Consider the following 3,186-nt stretch of genomic DNA (forward strand, 5'->3'; position numbering starts at 1 on the left):
TGCATAATGTCATTGTACCTGTTACATCTATTCCACATTGTTTGGCTTTGGTCTTATTTTTGTTATTGCTAAATCAGTCTCAGATCTTGGAAAAGTGTTTGTTCATCTTTGTTCTGAATCTCAGTGATATTGAGATGGTACCAAAGCAAGACCTGCAAGTCCAAAATATCCTACAAAAACATTCAGTATGTACTTACACACTACAAACTAGGCAACATCATCTATGTAGAGATGTGCAAACCTAACGTCATTTGTTAGTGAAGCCAGTAATATACACCGTCCTTTGATTGAGTTCAACTGGCCCCGAGTCTCTGTGGGCTTTACAAATCCAGATGTGTATCATTCACTGGTGACAAGCATTTCTGCCAAGTGTCTTAGTCACTTGTCGTCTTGTGAAATGATTAAATGTAATAAATACAGATAGCAGAAAATGGTTGCAGTTCATGGGTGTGACGGGCTGTTTCAATAGTTCATATAAGCTGTGATGAATTCTAATTTTGTGTAAAAACATCTAATTTTTTTGGCAGTCTAATCAAACAATGAGTAAACCACGAGATAAATGTTCATTCATCCCACTGTAAATGGGTGTTCAAATCAAAGAAGCATTTTGGATTCTGTATTGTAGTAGCACAACTAACATCATAAGCATATTATGCATACAGAAAACTGACATACTGTATACTTTATGGTACTATCCTGGGACTCCCGGAGCAGGACTGCGAAACACACACATCACAGTAACACACGAGTGTGAAATAACCAGAAGAGTTTTTATTGGCAAAGATAAACACAGTGGTAGCTGAGATCCTCAAAATATATATCACTCGAAAAGTACAATTTGTGTCTGTTTTGAAATATGAAAAAAAAGGTGCAATAATTACCTCACACAGTAACACAATCAATCAATAAATCTACAAAAGAACAAGCTCCTCTCCTTCCTCGTGACACTCACACTCATACACACAGTGAAGCAGTGAAGTCCCCATATTGTGTTCAATGCATTGTCAAATTTCAGATGATGGTTCGTTAGGTTTGCTGTCCTGGAATTTCTTTCGACTATTGATTTAAATGATACAAGAACGAATCTTGAGTTACAAGGTGCAAAGGTCTTAATTCCACACTTCTGTGATGAAACAAGGGCACAACACTGACACAAGAGTAGCAGCATTCAGCAGAAATTACACTAATCCAAATATTTTCAGTAACAAAAAAACATTTTTTCATAAATAGTAATTGGCGGTAGCAAAACAGCTACAATTCCGTCGCATACTGTACAATGTTTCTTAAACATGCCAGGCAACCTAACCTCCTTTTCTGAGGTTTATTAAAGTTTAAAAAGGAAACCGTTTCAAGAAATTATTTTTAAAAAGTTCTTACGTTAGCAATAAACACAAACCGTTGGTATTAAGGATATCGCAAGAATCTAACACATTTCTCTTCACTTTTTTTCCAATGCCTTCTGCTCTAACGCCTTCTGTGCTTCATGAGGTTTGAGAACGTACTCTCTGTACATAGAATAGATCACTCCTGCAAACAAAAAGACAAAATATTGCATTAAACAATACATTTCTGGATGTGTAAATCTAGCAAAGCACCTCACCTAAAGTCATGGCTCCCACCACAAAGCCCTGCGCAGCCACACGCATGTGAATCAGGTGGACTGACATCTTCGTATCTCCTCTGTTCTTCAGTTTGAACAGTCTGTACGCCACAATGGCAAAGAACCCAGCCATCCCTTAAGAGACATCACAGAGAGACATGAAATAGAATATATGAAAGAGTTATGGTGATGTAATATATGTGACCCTGGAGCACAAAAGCAGTCTTAAGTCGCTGGGGTATATTTGTAGCAATAGCCAAAAATACATTGTATGAGTCAAAATTATAGATTTTTCTTTTATGCCAAAAATCATTAGGATATTAAGTAAAGATCATGTTCCATGAAGATATTTTGTACATTTCCTACCATAAATATATCAAAACTTAATTTTTGATCAGTAATATGCATTGCTAAGAACTTCATTTGGACAACTTTAAAGATGATTTTCTCAATATTTAGATTTTTTTGCACCCTCAGATTCCAGATTTTCAAATAGTTGTATCTATTGTCCGATCCTAACAAACCATACATCAATGGAAAGCTTGTTTATTCAGCTTTCAGATGATGCATAAATCTCAATTTCGAAAAATTGACCCTTATGACTGGTTTTGTGGTCCAAGAAGCCATGTGACTTAATAATGAGATACAAACTAAATACTTAGTGCATACGTGAGAAAGTAACAAGTTATAATGTTTAAATGGTTTACCTGCAGGGACGAATGGATTCTCTTTGGCTTTTCTGATAAACTTGGATTCATTGTCTTCGTATTCCATGGCAGTCATCTTGGCTAAAAGGCAATATTGAATAAAGATTACATGTCATAAATTAAACGACACAGTGCCATTCTCTGAAACTTTTTACTCTAGATAAGCATAACTAATGCATTCTCCATCACACTTGTATTTTGTGTTGTTACAGGTTTATAAGTTGCCACGTCAAATAATCAATAAATGGCCTAATATCAGCCAGTTTATCAAACTGGCCAATAAATGAGTAAAGTATTAAGTCGTTACAGGCACATAGGCTTTAAGGAATTCAGAATTACGAACCATATTGTACTGTAAAACGCAAGATTTTTTTTATTTTTAATTTGTTTAAACCGTAGGTCATTAGTGTGTTGTAGCAAGAGGAGGCTAATGATATATCAAATAATACATCAAGGAAACTGAAAGGAAAAGTTCAACTGATGACCGAGTTGAGCTAGTGATTACTAATGACATGTTATATGACGGTCAAACGATGCACGCAGGCCACTTAATAAATGATTTTACACAGTTCTCACTTGATGTACACATGTAATAAAATATAAACAGCAATGACAGTCTTTTGATTTACATCTTATCATCAGCGTTCAATGAAAAGATGCGACATTTCCTCAAGAGTTAGCCGTTTCTGAGAGCACACATAATCACTGTCGCTCTTTGTAATTAAACTATAACATTTTATTATATTAGCAAAACAATCAGATATTAAATTAAGGTTATAACATACCTGTTTATTAAGTTTTCTGCTGTGAAGCTGTCCTTTTCTGCCGGTTGAGAGCTGCGTGACTGTCGGGAACAGAGTGACGTAACATGTCACACGT

General features: G+C 35.5%; 1 protein-coding gene across 1 annotated transcript; it reads right to left on the reverse strand.

Annotated features, from left to right (window-relative positions):
• Positions 1-756: 756 nt before the first annotated feature.
• LOC107660422 (HIG1 domain family member 1A, mitochondrial-like) lies at positions 757-3,186 on the reverse strand. Its single transcript, XM_016449719.1, has 4 exons — positions 3,093-3,186; positions 2,308-2,388; positions 1,601-1,735; positions 757-1,527 (listed from the first exon to the last, which is right to left on the reverse strand). Exons 2-4 carry the CDS (start codon positions 2,381-2,383, stop codon positions 1,439-1,441), a joined length of 300 nt encoding a protein of 99 aa, XP_016305205.1. The 5' UTR covers positions 2,384-2,388; positions 3,093-3,186; the 3' UTR covers positions 757-1,438.

The sequence above is a fragment of the Sinocyclocheilus anshuiensis genome, unplaced genomic scaffold (assembly GCF_001515605.1).
Source record: "Sinocyclocheilus anshuiensis isolate Anshui unplaced genomic scaffold, SAMN03320099.WGS_v1.1 scaffold1635, whole genome shotgun sequence".
NCBI lineage: Eukaryota > Metazoa > Chordata > Actinopteri > Cypriniformes > Cyprinidae > Sinocyclocheilus > Sinocyclocheilus anshuiensis.

Coding starts and splice junctions, on each gene's coding strand:
- LOC107660422 (XM_016449719.1), bottom strand. CDS start 2,383: ATGACTGCCATGGAATACGAAGACAATGAATCCAAGTTTATCAGAAAA. Junction 1,736..2,307: donor GAATCCATTCGTCCCTGCAG/GTAAACCATTTA, acceptor ATGTCTCTTAAG/GGATGGCTGGGTTCTTTGCC. Junction 1,528..1,600: donor GGTGGGAGCCATGACTTTAG/GTGAGGTGCTTT, acceptor TTTTGTTTGCAG/GAGTGATCTATTCTATGTAC.